At 42.2% G+C, this 25,917-nt stretch overlaps 1 protein-coding gene across 7 annotated transcripts in view; it reads left to right on the top strand.

The window, feature by feature from the left end:
* ZMIZ1 (zinc finger MIZ-type containing 1) overlaps positions 1-25,917 on the top strand; it is a 338,520-nt gene that overhangs the window by 172,440 nt on the left and 140,163 nt on the right. For all 7 annotated transcript variants that reach the window (XM_030951382.1, XM_030951384.1, XM_030951380.1 and 4 more), the window contains one exon: positions 10,517-10,626. In XM_030951382.1, the coding sequence (XP_030807242.1) occupies positions 10,567-10,626 (60 nt within the window). In that variant the 5' untranslated portion in view covers positions 10,517-10,566. The remainder of the gene's footprint in view (positions 1-10,516; positions 10,627-25,917) is intronic.

Genomic DNA, 25,917 nt, shown 5'->3' with positions numbered 1-25,917 from the left:
GAGTCGTTACACTGACTCCTGCCTGCTGAAGGCTTTGCAGTGTGGCTGCTCTGCCAGCTTTGTATGCGTGTCACCAGCACGTCACGTTTGATCACAATGAAAGCCACTCCAGAGTATGTCTAATCAGGCAGGGCTTCAGAAAAACTTGAAGGCTCTAAAGCTGACCTCTGGAGTCTGTAGTGTTGCTGTTGGGAGCAAAAAAGAAAAGTGTGCGGCTTTTTGATGTCTGTTCCACTGTGTTATAATAACCATTTAAACAAAAAAAAAATACAAGAAAGGAAGGATATGGGTAGAAGAAAATACTGTCTGGACTTTAACTGCTTTTATCCAGCTGTCACCTGGATGTACAGTCGAAGTTTATCAAGTTAATTCTGTATTCGGAAGTCTGGCTAAATGCTCAAAATTTTGTCTTGAAATTGCAGGAAGGGTAAAATCAGATATTTTATCCTTGACTTCGAGTAATACATTCATTAATGATTTTACACTGTCACTTCACTGTTCATATTAAACTAGCTTGTGGTAACCCTAGCCTGAATTGTGATTTGTGTTAGGCACTGTGTGTGTTTGGTGGAGATGGCATCCACCCAGAGCAGCACTGGGTGTAATTGGAAAGCCAGAGAAGCTGAAGAAGTGAAGCCTTTGGGGTGGAGAAGAGCTCAGGTCTCTGTTCACAGGGCTGGCTTTGTCCTGCAGTTATGGGAAAGAGCTTCTGGGCATATACTTTGTAGTAATGATGGTGGTATGAAAAATGCAAGGCAGTCTAAGTGTCTTAATTTATGGACCACACTATAAATAATTCATTAGCAATAGTGTTGCTGTTTACATTGTCTGTAATAAAAATGGGAAGTCTGCCTGCTTCAGTTTGTGAGACAGCTGTCAGGCTCGCTCCTGGTCTGTTCCAGCCAAAACAGCGGTGGGGATGGTGGGAACTGTGCTCTGCTCTTCTTAACTGGAGATACCACATTGGTTCCTAGTGTTTGAAGTCAGCTTTTGTTCTGGCCAAGTTTAGCATTTTTATAGTTGCTGCTTTCAAATACTTGAGAGGATTTTCAAAAACCTGCTGAAGATCTGTGTTGTGCTCTGCCAAATGCCATTTCAGCTTTGGTTGTGCTATCACCTGAGGGTGAGAGACCTAGTGGAGGGACAAGTAACAGAGATCTGTGCTCTCGGAAGAAATTCTACTGAAATCTGTTCCTGATTATCCCAAGAGGTTTGATAGTGAACTGAGCACATGACAGATCTTTAACCATGGAATTCATAAACCTTTGAAAACTAAATTGTTAAGATTCTTGGTAAAAAGAAACTTATCTCATGGTAAGTGTAAAGTTCTCTTCATTTGCCTCTAGGAGGTGTGGGACACTGGTAATTATTAGAGGCCAGTTTCTAGATAAAAGGTTCCTCTCCATTGATCAGGTGGTGAGAAAACCAAATGGGGCAGAGGATCATGGATGTTTCAGTTTAAATCTTTCTTGAAGGCAGCAGGCTTTGTTGTGTAAAGCTCCTGCAGTATTTTGTAATCTAGGTGTCTGGAAGAATTTCTACCTTACTGGAATTCTGGGCACTTGGAAAGCATGAATAGCAATGACTACACTACAGATAGGCAAGTAGCAGGGATATGTGCAGATTTGACTTTGTTGGAATTGAAAGCATTGCAGTTGGAACTAGTTTTAAAATATGTTGTGTTCAAAATCAATTCTAGGGTGTCCAAAGTATTTCTGGGCTTTGTGATAAAGTTTCAGTAGCAATGCATCTGTCCCTTTGGGTGTGTTTCAGGTCCTTGAATACTAGCTTTTGAGACTAACATACACAGCAGTCACATTTCAAGTCTTCCAGGATATTGTGTTCACACAATGTTTGATTATGGGTGTACAGAAGAGTTTTCCGTGAGGGATACACAGTCATTTGATTTGCTTGTCCAATCCTTGCTCATTTTACCCAGACTCTCAGTACACTTTCTTAAAATTTAGGATTTGGTGGTGACTTGAAACACTGAATGTTTATCCAGTTGTATTGACAATTCAATAAAACCAAATCCTTTGGTTTTTAATGTATATTCTGCAGATCCAGAAGTAGTCATATAGATGGCTATCCAGCCAGTTGCCTTAAAATGAAGATAATAAAATAAATTATAGACATTACCAACACTGTAGTTTGGTTTTGTCTAGATATTTCTAAATATTTCTAGTTTAAGTTATTTAAACAAAAGTAACCCTCTAGCAGTAAATTGTCATAACTCAAAGCAAGTGGAGAGTTTGTGAGAAGCCCTATTTGGATAGCACCTAAAAGCAGGCAATGTAATTTGGATGCCAGCAACTGCTCTATTTCTCCAGTTATAAAAGTTCACAGCCATCCAACATCTACTTTACTTTTTCAGGTATATTTAGTTTTTACAGGTTTTGCTGGTCCCCCTGAAATTTATATTGTTTCTATTCTGGGGAGCTTGGTAAATATTTAAATTTCATCAGAACAGGCCAGAATAATGGCTGATGTCAAAATTGTTGGAGCATGTGTCTCAAAGCAGCTATTCAGCTGCTCTGTTCTCCAGAGACTTTGCTGATTGAGCTAAGGTTTTTTCTCCATTCCTTCCCTCTCCCTGAGTGGTCTTCTGTGAAGCAGTGATGCTTTCCCTGGTGGCTTATGAGAAATCATTGGTTTTAGGAAGGCTTCCTTACCTCATAAAATGAACAAAAAGATTAATAGATCTTAATTTATAGACAATAAGGAGAAATTACCATCTACTTTGACTATTTGTCTTCTTTATGTTGCTAAACTTAGTGGCGGGGAAAAAAGGAGTCCAAATCTATCCTCATTCCTTTACTTGGTGCAATATAGTTTGGGGATAGGGGATTGTTACATTCTTTGTGTTGCCACTCAGTAATGAGGAATAGAAGTTGTGATGGTGCAGTATCGTGAGGAGAAATCAGCAATTTCCTTCAAATGCTACAGTTCAACTTCCAAAACATGCCTGGTTTCATCTGATAAGTAAGAGGGCCTTCAGTGTCAGAATGCAAATCCTTCTCACTTCTAATTCACAGTGGGCTTGAGATAGTTCTTGCTAGGAGCATTTCTTTGGGTTGACCCAGGAGATTTTGACCTCTCTTTGTTATATAGCAGGCTATCTGCTGCAAAAGTTGTTATCAGAGCATAGCAAACACAGAGTAACATCTTCAATTTTTGACAGGTAATTGTTAAAAATATTTGCTGCTAGTGCCATCTCTCCTCTGTCCTTTTCTCCTCCTTCTGAGACTGTCTTTGACAGTTTGGTTAGGTCATTACTGTTTCCTCTAGACCCTTAGAAAATGCTTATATTAGGTTGTCTTCTATAGCTCATCTCTCAGGTTTTAAGCAAATAGCTTAGGTGCTCATGTCCAAACCAGCTGGTTTTCTTTAGTAGCCAATAAATGTCTAGCAAAAGCAGGAAAAAGTTTCCAGTTCATCGATGTTCTTTGTTGCAACTCTCTAGAGTCAGCCCCCAGAAGGTGTGTAAAGCCAGGTGATGTTAGCTGTACTACATGCCTGTTTGCAGGATTTGGTAGGCAGACACAAAGAATTCTCAGCAAATACTTTGCATCTTACCACAGATCCTCTGAAAGAAGCAAGCTTTCATTAGGTAAATAAGCAAGCATGGCATGCCAGAGTGCAAACTTTTTTCTGTCCTTATGCTCACCTGACTTCTGCAATCCTCCCACTGAGCCCAGAAGGTGGGAAGAGGTGCTTGATTCTGCTTCAGTTTGGAGACTGGCTATTTATCAGGGAGAGATTTTTCACATCATTGTTGTGTGAGTGATCAGGGACACTGGTTATGAAATCATTTGAGCACAACCTAGCAAGCTTTTAGGGATGGCTCATTTGCTTGTAGCTGTCCCAATGAGGATTAGTACTTCTTATGTGCAAGCTACAGTACATATAGTAAACCTCTGGATCAGTGGGTTCTACTGTGAACTGTCAATGTTTGTTCTAGCAGATCTGTCTATACTGGAGTGTGCAAAGCCTCTGAGAGCACTATAGCAGGGCTCTCAGCCCTGGCTCCCCAGTAGCACACTTCAACACACTTTTGCCTTTAATTTTGTGTTATTATCTCTTGCTGTTTTAAACTGCAGTGTCCTTTACCTCCTTGCTCTCCCTAAAGATAACAAGCTGACAGAGCTGATGACACTAGGAGCTGGATGCAATGCAGGGAAACCAACCTTATAATACAAGCTTGCAGCAGGGCAATTACCTGTGATCTGCAGATGCTGCTCTGGGTCTGGGGAAACCACTCATTTCAGCCAGCAGGCTGGAGGTGAGGGCTGCCGGTGCAAAAGGCAGTTCATGTGCTTAATGATTAAAGCTGACTGGTGACCAGCTTGCCACGGCTCAAGGGAGCTCTCCCCTTGGCTCTCTCTTACACAGCGTGTGAGGTTTTTTATATTTCTGTGTCCATACTTTAAGTATAGGTCATATCCCAGTGCTGTGTGTGTGCTTCCAGCTAGCCCGACCACCTTTGCTTTTGTAATCAGTGTGCAGATGTGCTCCATGATTGAACAACTTGTGCGCACCGCCGCTCCTCCTCCCAGAGGAGTCGGGCAGGCTTGCTTATGCAAGCTGTCATGCTGTCTTTTTTTCAAAAGCGTGTGTGGGTTTGCTTTTGTGCGTATCCGGCTGGCTGTTGGTGCCTGCATATAATGGGCTCTGTGTATAAAAACGTTCCCAAGCACACGGCTGCGGAAACAGCTTCCTTAAACCCGACAAAATTGCCAGCCCTTGCAGCTCAAGCCACCATAAATTACAAAAACCTGCTCCCACCTCCCTGAAGCTGTGCCTGCCGGGCGCTGTGTGCGCATACACACTCGCTTTCCTCCTCTCGCAGTCAAAGATGATAGAAAGTCTTCTGGGGATTACTGCACATTTGTAGAGCAACAATGGAAAGCAGCGCAGCACAAATATCTATTCCTCACCCAGCATAACAAACGCTGCTTTGTCTCACATCTGGCCCTTTTTAATAGCTCAAAGCCAACAGCAGTAGCTATTTAACAGCTTATGGTAAATAAAGGTTTATTAAAACAACTTCCTTTTTCAAGTGTTTAATGATTAAAACAGCTTTTCACCTGACATTTTATACTTTTTGTACCACATCTAGTAGAAGAAATAAATTAGTTCTCATTGATAGATATTAAACTTTTTACAGCAGATGATCTTTGAAAGCATCTTTGAAAATTCTCGCACTGAAAAGCGGGCTGGCAGCCCTTTGAGTGCCGTGTGAGCCGTGTGCCTGGGTGCAGACGTGCGGAGCTGCATTGTGCCGCGCTGTGCGGGCTGTCGGGCTGCGCCTCGGGGCTGGGCTGTGCCGCGGGCGGGCACGGCTGGGGCGGAGAACCCATGCAATTACACGCAATTAGCAGCGTTAAACCTCGGTGTACGCACGGAGGTGCGTTCTGATAGTACAAGAAACAACTTCTTACAATATGTTTAATGGCAAGGGAAATGTCAAGTGGAACTAGATGGTTTTTGTCTCCGCACCGACAAATTTTACCACCAGGACAGGGCGCTAAGACAAAATAATGTTTCTTTAATCCATCCCTGGAGGTGACAGGCTCCTGGGAGCTGCTGTGCTTGTTCCGACCCGGCTCCTCGGGGGTCCGTGCTTCAGGCGACAGAACGCGGCTGTTCCGCCTCGTGGCCTCCGCGGGACCACTGTCCCGGTTCCCCCTGGTCCCCCCCCCCCCACCGGGTTGTCCCGTTCCCCCCCTGGGCTGTCCCGGTCCCCGCGGCGGGCCGTGGCGCGGCCCGGCGGCGCCCCCTGGCGGGTCGCGGCGGTTCCTGCCCTCGCCGGGCCCCGGCCCCGCTCCGCCGCAGCCGCTCCCGCCCTCGCTCCCGCCTGGAGCTTGTTGCTTCATCAAAGTCACTTGGTAGATACAGATTGCCTGCCCTCTCGTAGGACCCTCAGCATGCCGGAGACTTGAAAGAAATTATTAGTTTTTAGCTGATTGAATAAACAGCATTAACCAACTTGTGTGCTGTGGCGGCAGGGGGCAGGGATGTTTAGAGCTGCTGTGCTGAATCCCTGCTTAAGGAACTGATCTTCATTTTCCCTTCTCACCTACTGTTAAAATTTTCTTAACCGATAAAGGTATTTCCTGTGTCTTTTAATTTATGGCCTTCTTGCCTTGAGTCGTCCGAAGTGCCTCCAGATGAGATCTTGTCTGGTGCAGTCCCTGCAGGGTGGCTGGTCGCCTGTGGAAATGGAGACCTGGCATGAGGCTGTGCCACTCACAGCAGCCTCCCCTGCCGCCTGGCAAGGGCTGCCTTTCCTCAGAATGGGTTTCTCGTGGAAACAGTATTTGCTATAAACTCGGTCTCTGGAGGAATGGCGCCCTGTTGCTGCGGCAGGGGGTGGGTGGCAGTGCTTGGGGCTGGGCAGCAGCTGATGTTCCAGTGAGCCCTGCTCCAGCTCCATCTCTGCCCGGCAGTGAGGGAAAGAAACCTGGGGGAGCAAGAGCACAAGGCACCATGTGAAGCCTCTCTAGACTCAGGGAGAAGGCTGGGCCTGTTCCAGTGATGGTTCAGGTCTCCCTTGGCCACAGGGCCGCAGATTTCCCTGGCCCATTGCTCCCATGGGGGCAGAGTTCTCACTGTGGATGGCAGTTATGGCTATGAGGAGAGCTCAGCCTAGAGCAGAATCCGCGCTAACTAACTAAATCCACACTAACTTTCCAAACGCTGAAGGGTTTTAGACATGTTTGAAGTAGTGGTGAAATGTTTGGCTTAATTTTTTTCCTCCTCTCTAGGAGGCTGTTCAGGCTGCTTTAGGAACTGGTGGGGACCACACTTTATGAAATTTTTTTCTTAATTGTGTGGCTTGGAAGTTTCGTTCCTGATATGTAATTGCAGTCTACTAACCTGAACTGTCACCCAACACAGAGTGTAGTAGAATCTCGTGAAATTCTCTTTCATAGAGCCAGTGAAAAATTTCATTCATTTTTCAATGTGGAAGAGGGTTTTGTAGTAATGGTTTAAAAGATTCAGTATGTTGAGGGTTAAAAAAAAAGACTAACAGGTCGATACATCTGTTCCTTTAAAAAAATGCATTCTCCATTTTTGAGACATCATAAATATGTATATGAGGCCTCTTTAATTACTGCCTAGGGCTATAAACTCTCAGTGCTAGAGGGAGGGAAAATGAAGAATAATTCACCTTTTTTTTTTTTTTTAAGAGAGGTAGACCGGGTCTTTGCCTCAGAAAAGAAAGAATAGGGCTTTTTATTGTTGAAATACCAGAAGGTGCTGGGGACGTTTCTTCTTTTTTTGTTTATCCTTTTGGATGGGGTTAGCATGTAAAGCAGTAGTGTACAACCTTTCTGGCTAATGTGTGCACCAAACAGAGGGGATTTGTTACAAAGCACCAGGAAAAATTCCCTTCTCTATCCTCCTCTGCCAGTACCCTTAATCCTGATCAGCAACATCCCCTGCTGTCTCTTGAGCTGCTCGCAGGCCCGGATCCCAGCGTGCTGTCTAATGCAGGGACACCGCGGGCCAGCCAGGGACCCTGCAAAGTCGTTTTCACTTGTGACCTGATAAGTGCACAGCACTTAACCGAATAGAAGTCTGTTCTTATTCAGCCCTGACGGCCTTTCTGTATCTTAAGTACTGTTATTTTCGACTAAGGTGATCTTGCTGCTACTTTTAAAATAGGATGAGATCGACAGAAAGGGTATTTTTTTAAATTTCAGGACGTGGATGAGGGGAATGAGGCCAGAGTACAGCAATACCCATGTAGTAGGTATAGTTACTGGAAATTTAATTCTGCTGTTATTTTTCTTCCAGCCAAAATGGTCTGGTGTCAAAATGCTTATTCTGCTGTGGTGAAATTTCTGATCTCTATGATAATTTTCACTTCCCATGTTTAATCTTTTAATTCTTACTGAGGCCCATGAAAGAGTAATTTCCAGATAATAATGGTTTCCCACTAATAAGCTCTGCGTTTTTTATAGCAGAAATTACTTAGAGCCAGTATGCTCACTGAAAAAAATTACTCTATTTGATGCTCTTATGATGTGTCTGAGAGCAAGATGAAGATGAGTCTTGCGGCGGTGAGGCAGGGCATTTCAAATACAAAGCGTTGTGTCATTGTGTCTGATGGGGCTTCATGTGTCCAATTTTCGTTGTTTGGTTCATGCAACAAATGTTTGCTTTGCAGTTGAGTTATTGGGCTGAGGACCTTCTCTTGACCAGGAGAGAATAAATATGATTGGGCTGTGAAAGTAGCACACTGTCAGCTGGAAGGGCTGGTGGATGATCATCCATCCACGCCTCCCTCCCGGGAGGGAGAAGAGGCACAGGGACCCTGGCAGGGCAAAGACTCAGAGCTAATGTCATGGGAACAAGTGGAATTGAGCATGGAAGTGAAAATTCTTCTAGCCCACTAGGGGAAGGGTGAGAGTTAGAGAGTGCTTTTCCATGAGAGCCATTGGATTTTTAAACCAGAACTATTTTGGAGACTGAAATTGATCAGATTATTGCAAAATTTGTGTGCCCTGTCTCTGTAGAAGAAATGGGGATTGCCCTCCCAGACCTACCTCCAAGGGCCTCGTTGGGTTCCTGCTCAGTTAGGTGAGTTACTTTTGTGTATTCTGCCCTTCTGCTTTTCCAGATGGGCTTTGAGAAGCTGTGCCATGTAGGAGAAATGGCAATTTGGACAAGTACTACAGTAAGCTGTGGCTCAGGTAGCTGATAGTATGATAGCAACCTTTGATTTTGTTTATGGTTAACTGTAAGGCAGTGAACTGAAGTGGCATTACATGTGTACACGTGAAATTCTGTAATTCAAAAATGTCATTACTTTCTTGGAAAAAAAAAGATGCCTCAGTTTGCATGTCTTCAAATTTTTCAACAGACGTCTGTGTGCTATATGTATTTGTTTTCAGTGTGCCCTTCTCCATCTGTGCTGATGTTCACTTAAAATGCAGATAATGTGTCCTAGCTTGTAAGATGGATCACTGGTGAAGTACTGTCATGTCTAGGCTAGCTTATCTGTTGATAAATACCTCTCCTGTCCACTGAGAGATTAAACTTCATGACTGCTGAGGTCTGTTTGGGGGTCCTACAGGCAGATAAGACTGTGTAACTGGCTTTTAATAAAGTACATCAATTTACATTTGCTAGAGGACCTTTGGATGGCACTTGCTATTGAGAAGGCAGTGGCATAATCAGAAGATAATACTTGCATACTTGGCTCTTCTGTTTCATAAGTATTATAATTTATTGACAGGAATGCTTTATTGAGCGCTCTTGTGTCTAGAGCTTGGAGGTGGGGAGCTTGAGCTGCTGTTCTAAGACCTCATTTAGTTGTCTAGCAGGAAAGATTTCTTCCCCTGAGTCTAATCCAGCAGGAGCCACAAAAGAACATTATCAGCTAGGTACAGAAATCTCTGGTGGTTTGAGTGTGTGGGATGCCTGCAGATCTGTGGCCTGGGGTCTGTCTCATTGTGAGAGCTGTGTAATCAAGGTTCCCACCACAGGGAACACTCTTCCCCTCAAGGGGGTTGAGTATGGACAGTGCTGGAATTATTTAACTGAAGAGATGTTGAGTTGTGCACCAGCAATGGTGAACAGCCAGCTTCTCTAACCAGACAAGTATCTGAAAAATTTGCTCTCTCTTATGTGTGTGGAGGGAGTGGAAAACAGTTTTGTCATGAAGAGTGCTCTGAATAACAAAGCACTCGGTGCCACTGAGGAGGTTCATGAGCTGTGCAAGACTGGGACCTTGCTTGTGCTACTATAAAGTTTGGTGTAAAGAGGGCATTTGGGTGTATATTTTTGTGCCCACTCATTGTTCATGAACTCCAAACACTACTCTGAGCCTTAATTTTTATTTTCTAGGGTTTTTTTTTTAAGTTACAGGGAGGTTTAATTTGCCTTAAATCACATTGTTAAGAGATGGACCTAAAGATGGCAGGCCATGTTTTTCCAGAAGTAACAAGTAGTTTGTTCGGCTATAGATACCTGAATGAACACAATTTTTCTAGAAGGCAGGAACTGTGCAGCCCTTTGCTCTGAAGATTAGGCCTATTCCATAGATTTATTCTAGGTTGTCCATCTGGACATCTGTCTTTCTTAAAGTCTGGGCTGTGTTGTGAATCCCAGTCCTTCCTTCCCTGTCATCTTGGCCATTTCAAGGGCTCATGAAATAGATTTGCTAGCTGGAAGAGAGTGCAAAATGTACCTGTTGCTTTTATTTTCAATGCAGAAATCCAGATTCTTCAGGACACACATTTTATGCTATTTTTGGCCATGTAATACTCTGCTGTATCTGATTGATTTAATATTTATGGCAGGTGTTTTCTCTTAGAGGAAGATTAGGAAGAATCCCCATGCCCTTGTCCTTGCAAAAGCCAGGCTGTCATTGTTATTGGGATTATTATTATTTTATCTCACAGTGTGCTCAGGGGTTTCTTGCAAGCAGCTCTGTTCAGTTGTTCAGGTGGTGGAAGCATATGGACCATGTTCAGTGATCTTTATTGTCCTTTTTGTCTTGCAGATCGAGGGATTTTAATGGCTTTCAGGTAGAAGAAAGTGGAGACAATCAAAATGAATTCTATGGACAGGCACATACAGCAGACCAATGACCGGCTGCAGTGCATAAAACAGGTGAGTGAAGGTGGAGGCCATTGCTGCTGAATGAGGGCTGGGTGTGGTGTGGCAGGTGTTGCATATTACAGTGTCCTGTTGCTTAATGAGTGTCCTTGCCCTTCAGAGGGAAGGAATGAGACACTAATCTCGTTGAAGAGAGTATCTGCTGTGAGAGCTGGTGTATTAACCTCAAAAGCCAAACTTTCCCATACACCTTTCTAAGAACTCTTTAGCCTGGAGACTCAACAAATCTGTCTCAGCTGGAAGCAGAGTGGTGCTCGTCCTGCCAGCTCAGCCCCGGAGGGTCACAGTGGGCAGCTGTCATTCTGGTGCTCTGAGCACAGTAATCCACAATTCCAATGGGCCAGTTTTGATTTTAATCCAGTAGCTGACCTGAGACCTGCACTGCCTGGAGACTCAGAACGTGGATGGTTGGCATGCCTCCAAGTGCTCAGAGTGCTGCTTAATCAGTTTGCATGGAGATTGCAAAAACTTCTGATTGCGAGGTAAAATTTTCAGAAGCATCTGTTTGTGAAGATGAAGGGCTCTTCACATGCCACTGCCTTTCAGTGAATTATGTCTCATTTACAGATTTCCCCACTGTAACTGTGCTTGCAAATGCTTTTATAACTGAGCGACGGCAAGGAGGCAGAGACTGTCTTTCCCTGTTTTACCCTTCTCAGTGAACTTTGCTCTCTAGGGTTGCAGGCAGTGTGTATTCTCCCCTCATGTATGTTCTTATCCACATGCAACAATCCTAACAGAATTTTCACAGCAATGGTCCTTTTAGAGGAGGTGAGCAAGAGAATGGGTTTTCGTGTTGATATTTCCTCTATTTATCTCTAAATCAATGCATGCATGCAGCAAACAGGTGCATAAATGCAAGTTGCACACAGATATTTTCAAGATCACATCTGAATCCAGGAGATGAGCTCCAAAGTTCATCTCTTCAGACTGGTTGAAATTTTCTGAATTACACTGGAAAAACAGAAACCTGTTATTCCATGAAATAATGTTCCCAAATAATTTTTCACTGTTGTCTGGGCAGTTTTGTTTGTCAGATCAGGTCACAGCAGAGTGCTGCTGCTTTAGTTTTTTATTTGTGTTAGCTAAGTTAAAAACCTGCCTGCCTACTTGTGCCCTAGGACATATGCATATTGCTTCTTGAGGCAGCACAGCATTTCTCTGTTCATAGATTTGTGTTGTAGACACAAGCACCCTAAATCAAAGGAACTGATAAAAGATAAGTGTGGGGGTGGTACTGGATGAGTAGCTTTGGATTTTTAAATTTATTTCTTTAAGGACAACTTCCTCAAGAGAAGCAGCCAAGGGGAAGTGCTGATCTCTCTCTGGTGAGCAGCAATAGGACACAGGAAAATGCAGTGACACTGTGTCAGGGGAAGTTCAGCCTGGGCATTAGGCGTTACTCACTGGAACAGGCGCTACCTATGGAAGTGGTCACAACACCAAGCCTGTCAGAGTTCAAGGAACATCCAGATGATGCCCTTAGTCACATGATTTAATTTTAGGTAGTCCTCTAAGGAGCAGGAAGTTGGCCTTATTATTACTTAGAGATCCCTTCCAATTTGATATATTCTTTGATTCTATAAGAATGTGTTTATCTTCTTGGTTTCATCAATCTCCATCATTCTATTACAGCTTTTCCTAGATATTAGTGGAAGTTTACATATTCTAGAATGTGTTGTAGTGCAGGAATATGTGGGGTTTTTGCAGGTGATGCTTTGGGTGCTACAGAAAAAGATTACAGCTCATACCTAAACCAGATTATATTTCTCTCCATATTTCCTTTATGTTTCTTAAGAGAAGGTTTCAGAATGAATCAAACAAAGCTAGTTCATAGGTTAAGGAGCAGAAATAGGAATCTTTTCCTGCAGAATTGCTGGTGGTAATCCATCCTCGCTCTGTGGTGTCTCTCTTTCATCACTCTGCAGTGAAAGTTAATGCATCTAATGGCCCTTCAGAGGCCTGAGGAAAACATGAATTTGAGGATTTCATCCCAGTTTCTTATGAACAACCATCTGGTTCAGAAAAAACATGCCCTTGACTGGTACAAATTGGTGTCCTTTTTGGCCATCCTAGCCCATAGGATGAAGAATGAAGGTTAAATTGCAGAACAATTTAACCTTCTAGCTGTAAGAACAGACCTTTACATCAAGTGGAGACAAATGGAGGATGCTGCTCAGCTCCTTTTTCTAGAGCTGTCAGTTTCTGTACATAATTTATATTATTTTAATTAGATAAGAGAATATCAAATTACACTTCTTAAAGTTTTAAAGAGATAATTTTGCCTATGTAATGGGTACTCTGTCAGTTAAACCACTAACTTCATTTATGCATAGTGCTGTTTTGCATATGCAGCTTGGATGTTTCTTCAGTGATGTAGGCCAGGGGGAAGGGAGGAAGGTCAGGCTGCCCAGAATTTGTGTACACTCTGTTTTCTTTGATCCTGGAAGAAAGCTTGGGGTTTTTTGGTAGACCAGGAGGATGCTTGTGTCAGGGGTCAAAGGATGCCTGTAAAGGAGCTATCCTGCTTGGGAATGCTTGTGAATTCATGGTTCCCCCATTCTGTTTATGCCCAAAAAAAAAGAAGAGAAGGAGAAAACGCTTGTTTTCAACTCATGACGAACTGTAATTAATTAAGACAGTGGCTGAACACTGAAAATACATCTCAGAAAGCCTTTTTTTTTGTGCAAGTGGCACTACTTGTAGTTTTGTTGGAGAGTAATGATTGGTTTTAAAAAAAAAATGTTTTGTTGAAGAAAGTAGCATCAAAGCTGCTGTTTGCTTTTTCATAGTTCCAGAACCTCGTGCTGTTATCTTTGCTGTAGTGGAGAAAGAGACAGTAACTAACTGCCCATTTGGAAGACACTCAACTCTCTGTCACAGGGTCATAAATTTCCAGCTTGAGGACATTTACCTTGTTCTTTGAGATAGGCCATTAGCTGGCTAATACTAGAAAGAGTCATTTCCAGTTCACCCATTGAGAGCTGGACCACACACTGCCCTGTGCATGTTGAGTTTGGGAGCAAAGCACTACCTTGCATGGCCATGAAAATTATCTTCACCTATTCTGGGGATTAACTGCAGGGTCAGACAAAAATGTGTCTGCCTTTTTTTCTGGTCTCTCTGTTTTCCCAGACTGTGAACAAACAGTGCTGCTGTTCCCCTGGGCACACATGTGCTTTTGGGGTGGTTAACACAGCAGTGGTGTGGAAGGTGCACTGCAACAGGGGGAGCAAAGCCACCCTTCCTTGGCGCCCAGCATCTGCAAGTTTTATAACCCTGCTGGCAGACTGAGAGCTGTCTGCAGCCCTCCTTGCCCCTCACTCCAGCCCCTGAGAAATGCTATAAATGGTAATCCATGTGCCTCTTTAACTAGATCAGGTTTCAGCACAGGGTCAGGACAGGCTTCTTTCTTCCCAGCTCTGTGACTTGTGAGACACCCACAATATCCTTGCTGACTTCTGTTCCAGGATCAAGGTTGTGTTTTACCTTCATCTTTTTTAGTGCTTTAAAGCTACAAACCCAAAACTTGTATATGATCAGCTAGTTAGGAAATGAAGTGTGTGTTAAGAAGTGTTGCAGAATAGATGAAAGGGCAAACTGAAGAGGTGGCTGTGTATTTATGCTTAAAAAAAAACCCCAGACTTCTGTGGAAGGCTGGAACAGCTTGTGTGGTCTCTTTGTAGCTGATTCCCTTAGTATTTGTAAGTGTGTGTGCTTTAAAATCAAACATAGCTTTTTTGATGTACAGTGGAAAAAGCCAAAGTAACAGGCTTTCCTTAACACGTGCAATTAGTTTGTCATGACACAGGAGACTCTTCAGGGTACACTGGAGGAAGCTGGATGTTCAGGCTTTTTTTCTTAAAGTCTTTGTCCATACAAACAAAAGCACAGAATTACTTTTGTGCAGAGCAAAGGTCTGATGGCCCCTGAGAATTCCCTGCCATATTTGAGGCTGCAGTAATAATCTGTTTATCCGCTTATGGCTGAGGCGGCTCTGGCACAATGTCCATGAAGGTGTGGGGCAGTAGGAGCTGTTTCAGGCAGCCATGGAGCTGAATTTGAGAGCTGCCTTGCTGCCCAGGCACAGCCTTCTGAAGGAGCCAGCTTGGCTCCTGCTGCATAGAAAATCCCAGTAAAGAATTTACTGGGTTTCTTAAAGCATTCTTCAGAGCAGTCCAGAGGTGTGGCTTTAACCAGACGGTGCCCATTGCATTTGTTAGGTGACGGAAGCAAATGCCAGGGGAAATCAGTGGGTTGGGTAACATCTCTCTACTCTTACTCTAATGGGTCTACTTGAAAAACTTGGAGCTATTATGAATCTAGACTTCTACCCTTTGTGTCTCTGTTTGCTGTCAGTTAGTTTTGTAAGGTCCCTCCTGCATGTTTCTTCTGAAATTCTTGCAAAGAAGTAGATGAAAAAAACCCTTTCTATATTGAAACTACGAGGAAGCCACCCCTTTCAGAAAGGGTGGGTGATATCTTCCCACTGTGCTGAGTACAGCTGTTAGGCTCTGTTCTGAAGCTGTGCTGAAATGTTAGTAACAGGTTAAGGAGAAGTGTGAAAAGGCTCTCTGGTGTCAAAAGTATTAGATCATGGTGGAACAGAGAAGGCTGGTTCTGCTGCTTGTGTCATGATACATCAGGGCACACTGAGCTGTATCATCAAATGGTGCAGGATCACCACGTAATTGGAGACGCACGTCACACAGCTGATTTCCAGAAATCCATTAGCATTTCTCCCCTCTTTCCTTCCAGAAGGCTTGCTGAATTGCTGCCTAGCAATGCTTTTTAGTGCCTACCCAGCCATTCAGAGAGATATGCTAAAAGTTGTAATTGCTGTGTGTTTGTGTTGATATTTTCTTGCTCAGATTGGAAACAAGCAAGCCCATTTCTTTCATCACTCAGCAGCTAGGTTTTTGGTAGCTTGCAATTCAGATGAAAATAGAATTCTTTGTATATTTACATAACTGTTTTTAAGTGCTGAAGTGTTTAAACTAATTCTTTTGCTCTTCAGTGTTGTTGTTGCAAACTCATGTAAATGCTAAGCAGTCCTAAACATGTCATTTTTAGTATATTTTGGACTGGTTACCAAGGACTGGCATGAAATTACAGCTGAAAAGATTTTAATAAAAGAAAAATGCTTCCCATTTTTTTTCATTTGCATGTGCTTACAAAGCTGCCCACAGTAGTTTCATAAAAATTTCATTCTTGAAGAACTTTGAAAATTAGTATTCTTATGAAGAATGCATTTATTTAGAATATATTTTTTTTTGTATTCTGTATAAGTGTTACGGGGGTTTTAGCAGCTAAATGTGAAATAACAAGGCTAAAGGGGAAAAAGACCTTTTCCTTAAAAAGACATTTGATGGGGCTCAAGTGTTACAGTTTATTGGTTGAATGGTCCATCAGTGTTGTGTTAGTTGCTAACATTTTTTTGTATCTATTTTTCTGAGGCCTATAGCCACAAGTTCTTTGTCTGCTTTTGTGCTCAGTCTGTTGGAATATTCCTCTGCTAGACTAAAGTATGTTTAGGAAAAACTGACAGCAGACCAGCTTTCCGGGCTCCTCTAGTCCATTTAGAGACTTGTCAGTCAACATTCCTGCTCATTAGATCCTGCATCCTGGTAGGGAAGCTGCTAGGGAAGGAGCAAAGAGGCAATTTGCTAGAAGTGCTTCTGGTGGGGAGGGGGAAGAGAGCACCTTCTTGTTTGCAGTATTTGGCTGGTTTGTTTATCTGGCAGGGGTCCAGGGGGTGGAATATAACCCATCATGTGAGGTGGATTGGTAAAATTGTGGCAGCTTCACTTTGCGCATTCCCAGTTCTGCTGCTTTACTGCAGCACCCGTCCTTGAGGGCTGGGGTGTTATAACTCTTAATATTAGTTGTGTTAGTATCCTTAGTATTTCCATTTCAGCATGGAAAGTGCACATTTCAAACTCAGGCAGAAAACCTCCAGTACCCATAGGATTTGGTATAATTTTATCCTTTCCTATGCAGCAAATTAATCTGGCCTGTGGTTTAAAATACTTTGGATAAATAAGGATGAATATTTGAAATTTCTAGGGATCTGTAAGTGGAGTCCATGATGTCACCTTGGTGTCAGATGAGCATAGGAGGTCCTTTTTGTCAGCAGCTGGGTCAAGCTTTGCAGTGAAAGTGTGACACAGCTGGTGACATCTCTGACTTCTGTCCTGCCGTTTCTGGATCTTCCATCCAACACACGTGCTTGCTACCTGAGCTGCTGCTATTGTGTGCAACAGCAAATCCATAGAGGCATGGCTTAGAGTTTGCACCTAAGTTCTTTACCATTTGTAAAAGCAGATGCTTTCAAATGAGTTGTAGTGGCCAAAGTACTGTTAATACCAAGAGCCTTCAGCTGTGCAGACCTCTGCCATCTTCTCCTGAAGGAAAAGTCTTTTCACTGGCGGTGTTCACTCCTTCTTGGCCTCTGTGGGCAGGTCACACAGCAGGTGCTGTGGGCAGTTTTGTAATTGAAAAACTGTCTGGGGAAGCATTTTTCCTTTTGATTTGCAAATATCTCAGTAATGCCTTGCTGGCTGGTAGGACCTGTGAGAATAGGTCATGAGAATTTTACATCTTCCGCTGTGGTAGCAGTTTGTGAAGTCATCATTTTAAGTAGTCACCTTGAGATTTTATCTCTGCATAGATTAAGAGATTAAAATAATAAAGATTAAATCAGTTGATTAAAAGTGCTATAAAAAGCTCTGTAAGTAAGTAAATTACTCAAATGAGTAAAAAAAATTAATTGCAAAACAAAGGATGTCCAACAAATGTGCTGCTGTTCAACAGGATATACTGAAGACTAGTAGATATTTTTCAAAATCAGTGAATTTATTCATCTGAAATTTAGAAAATTAATAAATGTATCTATTTTAATTAATTTAAAAAATTTGATTCAGTACATATATCAGAGGAGTTTGTGCTTTTTTTTCCCCCTTGCCATCAACTCACTTTATACTTTTAGGTGGTACTTCTTTTTAAAGAAGGCACTATTGACAATAATTTTCCAGTAAAGGGATGGTGTAATACTTCTTTAATGTCCTGGAAACACCTTGGTAAGGTAAGAACTGCGTGAAAGAAAACCACTGACCCAAACTTTTCATGAGGTGATATGTACCTATAATTATGAAATGGTTTACAACACAGAAGTATTTATGTAGACACCGCAGTTTGCCTGAGTCCTTCACTTAATCTTCTACTAAAACACATTATGAAAGTAGATGTTTTTACCTTGCAGCAGGTAAGCAAGTCTAGAACAAATAAGCCTATTTTTATCAATAAAAGCCATTACCAATTTATGTAAATATTATTGTAATAATAAAACATTATTCTAGTAGTGCAGTGGTATTCTAACAGAAAGAGTATGGCCACTGCTTTGAGAAAATTAACTGCTTGATACATTGAGATATTTAGGACTGAAACTACTGACTGAAAATCACAAGGGTGTTTGAGAAGAAAGCTCCTGTATCATTGCAATGCCTGCTGGAGTGCTAAGGCTGAGGAACCCTCAGCATTGTTGCTGTAGTCACACAGAGAGACATCTCATGCTGGCACAGTATAGGGGAGATACTAATGGAAAATGGGTTGTTTCAGTCGCCAAGGAAGAGCAAGTGAACTGGTTAGGCAGACTGATTTCATAATTCTGTTGAGCTGTAATTACAAATCTAAAGAGAGACAGGAGCCTTGCATGACTGAGCATGGCCTTGGAGAAAGAGCAAACACTTGTACCTTTGTCTTTTGACTTTTATCCCATAAAATCAGTTTGTGAGTGCTTAAGGAAAAATACTTCTGACCCCTCTCATATGTGGAGTTTTTGTAAACCATAGTGTTTCCACTGCTCTCAGCTGACATCATAGCAGTATCTTGGGGGTAAGGAAGGTGCAAAGCCTGCACCAACAATCAGGAGAGGAGCATGAAGGCATACTGCCATTAGTCTGCCCCATTTCCATCTTCAGTCAGATCTGATCACAGCCTTTAGGCCCCCAAATCACAGTTTCCTCCTGAGCAGGGGAGGGTGGGTGGAACAGTAGGTTGTGACTAAAGGAGTTTAATTTGCTGCATGATCCCTTACTTAACATAAAGTTTTATCGACGTATATCATAAATATACTGCAGTTACATAGACTGAAAGGAAGACAATGTTGCAGTTCTGATCAGCAGAGTTAAGGAATGATTCTTGTTTCAGCTCTTCTGGCTTCTGTGTCTTGTTCTTGAGGATAAGATGTTAAATCCATTCCTTACACTTCTGTAAAACTAATGGACAAGCCAAGGTTGCAGTATCTTTCCTTTGCTCCAGCACGTGCATGTAGGTGTGCAATCATCCTCACAAAACCCATGGTGCAGGAGATCCAGGCAGCAGAACAGGGCTGCTCAATAACCAGGCATCCACCTTTTCTGCAATCAGTACTGAATTATACACACACTTTATACTAAAAGTGTCTGAGAGAAGCATCAATTAAAATCTGCATTAATATAGATTTTGTTTCCTTACAGTTCATAACTGAACAGCTTGGGGTTTTTTCAGTTCAGAGATGCTCATATTTTTTATTTCTTCTTTTTCTCATTTGTTTAGCATGTGATCTTGCACAGTAATTTCTTGATGTTAAAACATCTGATAGAGGTGCTGGTCATTGCTCAGTATTTGTTTTCTTTTGAAAATAAAGCTGCAATGGACAAAGGAGGAAAAGGTGACTCTGTTTGTTCTATTTTTCATAAGTAGGAATTGCTAACATGGTCTTAATCTCTCTCTTAGTATATCTAGTGCCTCTCAAAATGTGAGCCTAATAAAATATTTATAAAGCCTCCAATGGAATGAGCCATGTAAGTGCAAGATAATTCTATTAATTAGGGATCTCTCAATCTCACAAACATGAAATTGGGAGGGGGGATTATCTGAATGCAAAGTGCACAGCTTGAGCCTTTTAATTTTTTGCTAAATAAAACAGTCTTTGATATTGAAAAGGACTGTAGAGAATTGAACTATCTATTCCCATATCCAGATAAACAAAAATCACACTCCCAAAAGACAGTGAAGAGCTCAATGCTCCCCTCTATCCTCATGAAAAAGACCATTTGTTTTGAATATTGATTGCAGATGAGTTTTTAATATACTGAGTATGGCTGCTTGTGGATAGGGCAAGGTGTGCATAATCACTGTTGACAGTAAAAAAAATAAAGATGGAGAAACCACCTATTTCAGGTCATGTCAATTTTTATGTTTAAAGTGTGTTCTTGGGTAATGTTGTCCTGTATTTCTGTATCTGAGCTTTTGTGGTAGCCAGTGGTGGATGGGGGTCTGAAGCAGAGGCCTTTGCATAGGAGTGGAGACAGGCTCATGGTTGGGCTCATTCACAGAGCTTGCTCAGGGTTTGGAGTAATAAAGGCTCAATCAATGTATTAAAGCAAATGGCTCTTGCTGATTTGCAGGTCTTATGGCACTGAGTGAGGCATCAAATTCAGGTCTGGCAGCAGGGTGCCTGTGCACTGAGTAACAGAGAGACCAGCTCTGTCTCCCTGTGGTTATGCTCTGTCACGGGTGTCTGACCAGGAGTCCTATTTACAGTCCTAAGAGAGGTGATTGGTTTTCCTTTAGGAGCTGAATGCCCTTTGCCCCACCTGCAGGAGCACAGTAATTCTGCTCCCAGTTGTTCCAGTTGAAGGGCATGTAACCTCTGCCAGTTCTCTCTGCCCGTTCTCGTCCAGGTCCCATTCTTCCCTACTCCCCTATTTGCCCCTCTTCAGCACATAAGTGCATTTCATTACACGTGACTGCAGACATGTCTGGATGAGCATTAAGATGAACAAAAAATAGTGTGAATGGCCTGGCAGAATCTGCCAAAGCACCTGGCCACCAAATCCCATCTCAAGGGTCAGAGGGAGATACACCAGATACACCAGAGTTAGAAAAGTACTGTAGGCATGGAGTCGGCTCCATCACCACAAGTGAAGCAGGTCAGCTCCTTCACCACACATTATCAATCAGTTTAGCTCCAAAGGAATTATAGGTTCTGCATTTATAGTTTTGAGTATACTTACTTTTATATATAAATTTTGATATGTGCTTTTACAGTTTTGTTATTAAATTCATAGAATTACGACAATTTGAGAATTTTAATTTCCATTGTTGTCAAGAAAGGCTTGAAAACCTGCATGGTAGCAGCTGAAAATAGCAAGCAGGTCATGTGAACTTCAGAGTTGTACACAGGTATTTCAAATGTACACAAAGTTTATGTCATGCAGAGTATCTGGCCTCATAATTTGGAAGAGATGGGCTTTGTGCTGGGTTTTATATACCTTGAAATTCTAGACCTCTTGGCGAGTTTTGAGAGCGTACAGATGAACCTGTTGTTTAAACTTAGCTGAAGTCTCAGGATTACCTCAAGAATAAATATGTACAATATCAGAATAGTAAAAGTCTGTGTTTCCTTCTGGCACCTTTCTTTGTATGCATTATGTTTATGTAGAATAATGAGGAATATTAATAACAAAATATTTATCTGGCTTGAAATAATTGAAAGTACAGTTGTTTTTTTTAAGGAGGATGTTGTGAGGCAGGAGAGGAGTGTTTATGCTGTGAACTTAACTGTGTCATCCTCTTATACTGATGATACAGCTCCACCTTTGGGAGAAGTTTTGCCATGCGTTTAATCCAAAGCTGCTGCTGAGAGCAGAGTCCTGGTACCTTCCCAGCCCTACCTTTTGTTTGCTGCCACTTTCTTTGAGTCAGATCTAATGATTGTGTGGGATCTCACTGTGAGAGGTGACTGAAAGTCTGCATTTGGGAGGTTAGATCACAGTCAGAACAGCAAGTGTGGTCTGAGACTCTGCAAGTGCTGGAAGTACATGTTGGGGCAAGGAAGCTCACAGAGACAACCTGCCATAAGGTTAAGCATCACCAACAAAATGTGTCCTAGGATTTAGGCCAGCTTCAGACTAGTGTTGGTATGCAAAAACGCTGTGCTGTAACACGTGCCCATTCCCATGGGCTCCTGAAGGGGCTCCCCTGGAGTGGCTCACACTGCTGCTGTCTCCCCTGCTAGTGCTAAGGTTCAAGGACCTGCCTGCCTGCCGTCCTGGAGGGCCAGGGCAGCTCAGATTGTTAGTGCAGAATGGGACTGATTCACCATGCAGGCAGGCATGTGTCCTCCTGTGCTGTGCAGGGGAGCAGGCAGGAAGGCAGAGGGAGGCAGGAGCCTTCTAGGGCTGGCAGCCCCCAGTGCTTGTGGAACAGCAGCCCAGAGTGTCTGTCCTGCAGGAGAACAGCTGCCTCCTGGATTCATTCTCCTCAGCTGATGGACCAGAGCATTCACCAAGCGTGCAGTCTTGCCACATGGTGTGTAGGGAAGGGTTAATTTCAGAGCAAAGAAAAGGCTACCTACATCTCTCTGTGCTTTCTTTTTCTGTGCGCTGAAAAGCTCCCTGTGTTGCCAGTGTTTTGTGTCGCTGATGTAAAATTCCCAGACTCGTTGATTAGTGAAGCTAGACAGTAGACGGGGTCCAAGTGGCTAACCATGTGAGAAATTCAGTGACTGTAGGCTACTGTTAATTAACCTAGAATCTACAACATGGCATAATGTCTGTGTGATAAGTTATATTATCTTCAGCAGTTCAATTAAATCAAGGAGTGAGACACAGAGCAGACGTAACTCGGCAAAACAAACAGAGAACTTGAGTCAGCCTTCATAATTTGCTGCGACATCACGTAAATAAATGCAATAACTTGTTTAGCATAGTTAAGCAGTTTGCTGCTCAAAAACTTACTGCATGACATCTCATTTTGAATAGGTTAAATTGTGGCAAATTAGGTCTCTGCCTTCAGTCTGATTTGTTCCACAGAAAAGAGGGAAAAAACCCTCCACTAGAGATGTCATTTGTAAATTGAAATTCAACATTTTTTTCTATAGCAGCAAAGAGGAACATATGCATTTCATGTTTAAAGATTCATTTTCCATACTATTGCCATCACGTTAGCATTTCTTGATGTGAGATAATATTAAACCTCTGTAATTGTTCTTAATTTTGATATTCTTGCATTGCTTACTAGACTGTTCTGTCTAAGGTACACAAGTGTAGAGAAGGGTTGCAGTCTTCTATATTTAGAGAAGATAAGGCCCTCATCATTGCCATGTTTTAATGTAGGCAATTCAGTCTCCAAAATCACATTGAATCTTGGGTTGCAGGAAGTTGTTTTCACCCACTTTTCACCCACCCACCCAGAGAGTACTCAGCTGTGCTTTAGTATTCTTCTAAATAATAATATCTTTATTATATATACCTTTTTAACTCATAAGGGCCTGAATTCATATGTGGAATGAAGCTTATATTTTTGTGCCCATTGCAGAGTTTTTATTGTATATCAAGACTTTCTGATCACTGTTTGATTGCAAGGGAGTAAGAATTTCAATGGGTGGCTGTATTTTGAAACGTTGGGACCAAAAATTGCCACATGTCAGCTGTTGTATGTAACTCTAAACACTATCATTGATGCCCTCGCCCCAGGAGATGACAGAGCAGTAAACCATGGAGTGGGCACACAGACAGTTGCAGTGGAACTGCATCCTCTGCCTGTATGTCCACACAAATTTACAAAGGTGGTCTGTTCTTTAGGTGAATTGAGTGTTTAAGCCAGAGGTGATCACAAGCAGCAGTAGATGTTCCCATCTTCCCTGGAATCCAGCTCAAATGTCAGCAGTCCTCAGAAAAGGACTTTGCTGGTACAGTTCACTCTTCTTTGGAGATGGTAAAATGGATAGCAAAGCCTTCTGCTGTTCTCTCTATTGCCCTACGCCAGACTGTTAATTGAGTAGGTACAAAGAGCAAGGGATCTCTTCCAAGATCAAATATGACTCTGAGACTCAGACTCTCTCTTCAGAGCATCACCTGGTGATCCCCACAATAACGATATTCTCAGAAGCATCAAGTATTCCTGTGATTTCTGTTCTATTCAGGCTAAGAGAATATTAGATTTGGGGTGTTATAAATTATTAGACTGAAAATCTTCTAATTTTTTTCAATTATAGAAATTGTCATGTCTTGCAAATAGTCTTCTGAAAAGCAAATGATACTGAAAGCAATCTGGTAAATAACTGTTTCATTCAGTTCATTGGCTTTGTTCATTTTTGCATCAGATTTTATTCATACAAATCCTCTCCACTTGCTGAAAACATGATTGCTTGCAAGCATGGTGCTGTTAGGTAGCCCTTCACCAGCAGCTTTGAAGATACACCAAGATGTGTTGTAACCAGATCTGGTTCATTGTCACGTTTGTCTAAACCAGCTCCTAATGAGGTGGATTTTTTCCCCTTGTTTACAAGAAGCACAGTTTCAGACAAGACTCTTCAGACATATGCCTTGCTTCTTCAGAATGCTGCCAATAATTTCAGTTGAAGAGGATAGAGCCATGCATGTAAAATGCTTCACAACAAAGCTGATGGATGGATCTGGCATAAGCTTTGTTTTGTACTTCTGTTCTTGGATCGAGAACTGAGAATATCTCTTTATTTCCTGCTTGATGAGTATGGTAGATGTAAAATTCTTCTCAGGCAGGCTTTTTGTTGTGAGGATATGAATGACATTGGAGCTTTTTGCTCCACACACACTGTTTAAGTTGTCAATAAATAAAAATCACAGCCGGCATTCTCTTATGTAACTGAGGGAAGGAATTGCACCTGCCTTCATGCTTTGGTTCATGCTGGATCTTCTCTTTGTTTTCCACAAAAGTAGCCTTAGCCTTTGAATGTGAAAAAGAAGAACTGGAAGAGAACTTGAATTTAAAATTATTTAGAAAGTCAGAAAGCTGTGAGAAATATGTCCCAGACAGAATTCTGTGCAACATTGCAAGAAATGTCCTCAGGACCAGCTTTTATCTCATCCCATAAACTACTCAAATCCAGAGGCAGGACCCACTGGTATTCTGATGTTTTCCTGTGTTTTGTTTGGGGTTTTTTAGTCTGTGATACAACTAATAGAATTGCTGATCTTGCCCACTGAGTTTCTAACCAAGTTTCAGCGAGGCAGTTGCATTAGGAAGTCAGGATTTCAGTATCCCCTCTGTATTTAAGTGGGTTCTGATAGTGTCCCTCAGGGGTCAGTCCTGATGCAGTGAAATAACTTGCTGGAGGGTTACAGAACAAACAGTTAAAACCAAGTCATTGAGGTCACCCCTACTTTGGCACAGGCAAGTAGAAGGAGCCTTTTCTGCCATAGCAAAGTGCAAGTTTAATACATGTTGAAACTTTAATCTAGGAAAAAAATACTGTTTTTCAGTGGTGTTATGGTAAGTACAAATTACCCTTATGTGGTGCTACACTGAAAATGAAGCATGTGGATAAGGGTGTGCCCTGCTTTTTATCTGTTAGCCTGTATCTAAAAATTGTTCTCATTCAGGTGTAGTGTCTGTTTCTCAATGGGGAAATTTCATTGTAAGCTTTAGCAGAAGACATGTAGCTGGCAAGCAGCAACACTGGTGAGAATAAATATCATGTAGCTCTTACTTGGGCTTTTGATTAGCAGCTCTCAATTCATTTCCTTTCCCACAAGGAGAGAAGAGTTACTAAAAACTATTTCACATACAAAATTGCATAGGTTTCAGTGAATTTTTCTTTATGTTGTTTCTGTGGTTTTGGTTTGGGTTATTTTTTCCCTTCTGAGAGATCTGTGACATAAGTCCTATCAGTACAGTAGGCATTCAGTATTTTGTTCACCAGCTCATGTGCCTCTCTTGCCTTCTGGAAATAGTGTATTTGATATTAGCAGAGCTTACACATGCTGATGTGGAGAGGTTTGAAGCAACTTCTGTTTCCCCTGCAGATCAAAGTGGCCTGTGGAAGGAGCTGTATTCACTGAGAGATTTGGTGTCAGGCAGTCACTTCTCTGGTGGTTTAAGTGAAGAGTTCAAAAAAGAATCCTTTTCCCTTTTACTTGGAAGATTCATAACCCAAACTACTGGCTCTGTTCATGGGATTTTTTTACATGAAGCCTTACAATATGGCTTCTTACATGTACTCACTTGGATTCTTGCCTTTAGTCTGTATACACATTCATTTGACTCCTCCACCAATAATTTTATGATCAGGTAGAGATGTAATTCTGAAATGCAGCCTAGGTAAAGCTCTCACTGGTTGGTAGAGTGAGCTGTACCCGTGTTGATAGACCAGAGGTAGAAACCCACTTTGCACAATGCCTGTCTGCTTTTTCAAATTCTGCTATTGTTTTAAAAATCCATGCCCTGCATGTCAGTCATCCCTTGTTAAAACAAGGCCTC

Source organism: Camarhynchus parvulus, chromosome 6, assembly GCF_901933205.1.
Source record: "Camarhynchus parvulus chromosome 6, STF_HiC, whole genome shotgun sequence".
Taxonomy (NCBI): Eukaryota; Metazoa; Chordata; class Aves; order Passeriformes; family Thraupidae; genus Camarhynchus; species Camarhynchus parvulus.
Note: the sequence above shows the minus strand (reverse complement) of the source record. Positions and strands in the feature narration are given on the sequence as shown.